At 42.2% G+C, this 2897-nt stretch overlaps 1 protein-coding gene across 1 annotated transcript; it reads right to left on the bottom strand.

The window, feature by feature from the left end:
- Positions 1–1052: 1052 nt before the first annotated feature.
- LOC144708263 (zinc finger protein 2-like) lies at positions 1053–1541 on the bottom strand. Its single transcript, XM_078581515.1, has one exon. It carries the CDS (start codon positions 1539–1541, stop codon positions 1053–1055), a length of 489 nt encoding a protein of 162 aa, XP_078437641.1.
- Positions 1542–2897: the final 1356 nt, after the last annotated feature.

The raw sequence follows: 2897 nt of genomic DNA on the forward strand, positions 1-2897 counted from the left end.
TTTATTTAAAATGAAAGCAACTATAGCTCAAATAATAAGCCCCTGGTTATTACTTCTAGTCATGTATTTGAATGATCGAGGAAATATAGATACCAAACTGTAGATTTGGGGACGATAATTCATAATCAATACTGTAGTTTTATCTTGGCTGGTGAATGAAAAATGTGGAATTAAGGGTCAATAAAATAATTTAATTATATTTTGGTGGCATCTCTCTGTATCACCCTCGTTTCAAAATTGAGAAATCTCTTTGTGTTAACGGAACTACTAGTCATCTTGAGATCATAGACGGGACTATTTGTGGCTGGCGATGCAAACGGGCCATATCTCTGCAGAGGTTGAAGTGACCTAAGAAATCCAAGTCAACTTTCTCTTGTGGTGATTCAAAGAACAAGTAAGAACCAGAGATTGAAGACGAAAGTAACGCTAATTAATAGTATATCTCTACCAAGGATGTCAATCGTGGTCTTAAATGATGAAGAGAAAGATGCTTTCAGTCATTCCCGGACCTCGCCAAAAGGGTCCCCTCCCTGTGCCATCTAACTAGTTATTTGGGTATAATTCACGATTTGTTATCATTACGATTGGTCAATTACTCATTAAGCTATAAGAAGTAGGTGTTGAGGGAGAATGTTGAAAAGAGCACCCTAAAGGAAACGGTATAATCGAACCTGAATGGACTTGAAATAAGCTAGATAGCTTTTATCACAACGGGATGTGGGTATCCTCCATGACAAAACCCATTAACCTTTACCCTGTCGGTGATGAAGGTGAATGGTAAAGAGAAGAAGACTAGATAAAAACTTTAAGGTGAAACCTATTGCCCTTGCAATAAGATTTGGCTTTTATCTCTGCGAGAGGTACTTCAATATTATCCATGGCAGAACTAATTAAACCTTAGCTATAGAAGCTGAGGGAAAGAAACGTTAACAGGAAAAGGTGGTGAGCTTGCATTCATCTATAGCTTTTATCACATAAGTAGGCACTTGACTCCGAACAAAGGACATTTCTTCTCGTCTGGCAAGCCTCTCGAAAGGTTGACACCGAAGCAATTACAGCCTTAGAGAGAGATCCAGAGGTAGTAAATCGCCGCTTGCAGAGGATGAGGAGCTGTCGTTGACGAGAGGCTTCTGCATCGCTCTCCGCCAGTTCATATAATTCAGAAACTCCCGCTGATCTACGCCATGCTTTGAGCTCCTCCCATGGCTGATTCCACCGTTGTATTGCTGAACAGCGAAGTCGCCCGAGTAAAGAGAGTGAGCAGCAATAAGAGGCGGGGGCGAGGCCTGACCATAGCCAGCAGCTCCGCCGCTATGGTAACGTAAGCTCAGCGCCACCCCTCTCTCTCTCTTGTGAGCGTTCTGATGGCCCCCAAGCGCTTGAGACTTGAGGAACTTCTTATCACAGAAGAGGCATTGGAAAAGCCGATCGTCTCTCTCTCCATGCCGGCCTGGCTTTGCCGATCGCTCAAAAGAATGGGAAACAGAGAGAGTGAGCTCTAGCGATGGAGCATCGTTTATTGAGGAGGACGCCACATCCATCAATGACAAGACTTGCAGTCTTTAATGGAAGTGTGATGGCACGACGTAGTCAAATGGGGAAAGAACACACAACATGGGGTAGGCTCTTCAAAGGAAGATGAAAGAGCGGAGCACCAAACACCCGGTTGATTAAGACCCAGTTGTGTCCAAATAGAATCTAGTTGTGTATCCCAAGGAGCAGTCGGCTGGGCGCTGATGGAGTAATTGAGATCTGACGGTCTGGTTTTTCACCCTCTCTCTTCGTTTATTGTCTGTAGTTGAACACTGTAGAGCCGAGTTGCAGCAAAAACTAATAGCCGATACTTCTTCCTTGTGGGACGTGTGTTCTATCCGATAGTCCACACGTGGCAACTAACAGTACAGAAATCATCGACTTATGACGAGTGACGGAAGGCAGTCGTAGCAAACAGTAAAAAATTCTGAGCGCAGGAGCGTCTGGACAATGATCGGACTCAGTGGGCGAACCTGAGGTGACAGAATGACAGAGATTCATCCACTACTTGAAGAAATTTTATCACTACGAGACAACAGGACACTGAGATTCCAGGGTGAACATGTAGATTTTTAAATGACGCATGTCCAACAGGATAAATGTTTTTAGTTGTGAATCCGCGGAGAACTATCTCGTTTCTCCACATGAACGTTCAAGTAGGTTGCAATGAAAATCTGATCTTCTTGACTCCTCTCTCCACATGAGATTAATTCCTTAGCCCCGTATCTTTTCTTTCCCTCTCTTCATCTACCAGGTCAAGAAATTAATGTCTTTCATGTTGATAATGAAATAAATTCCAGAAGAGGTTTCAAGAACAAGAAGAAAATAGAAGAGAAGGAAGGAGAGAGAGAGAGAGACAGGAGGAGTAGGTCATTACTTGAAATCGGGCTCGGCAAATCTTTAGCTTACAACGTCGGTGCGTATATTTTAATCCCAACAATGTTGAATCCTAGCCGTTACTTCCTTATTATTGAGGAGTCAGCGATTCGCAACCACGTAAACCTGAAGACCAGTCACCAACATTCGCTGACAAATAGAGTTTTAACTTCAATAGTAGCTAGTAAAAAAACAGCGTGTGCCCTATACTACTGAATAGTGTTTGACCTTCCCAGTCCAGGGCCTGTTTTTGCAAGGACCTAAAACTTATTCGAACTTCGGTCCAGTTCCACTCTGGTCTTGTCCAGTCTTGGTCCAGTGATGTTGAGTACTTAATGTCTAGGTCAAATGATAAAAGTTAAAGAGTGACGCGGATAAAATAAAAAGAAGAAGAATACAAGTGTAAGATAGGAATAATCGGAAAAGAAAAAAAAGAAAGAAAAAAAAAGAAGAATAAATAAAAAGAAAAGGAAGATGAAAAAAGAAAA

The sequence above is a fragment of the Wolffia australiana genome, chromosome 10, assembly GCF_029677425.1.
Source record: "Wolffia australiana isolate 7733 chromosome 10, ASM2967742v1".
Classification (NCBI taxonomy): domain Eukaryota; kingdom Viridiplantae; phylum Streptophyta; class Magnoliopsida; order Alismatales; family Araceae; genus Wolffia; species Wolffia australiana.

What these genes read in the sequence shown, in the direction of transcription:
- LOC144708263 (XM_078581515.1), bottom strand. Translation starts at nt 1,541, where the DNA reads ATGGATGTGGCGTCCTCCTCAATAAACGATGCTCCATCGCTAGAGCTC.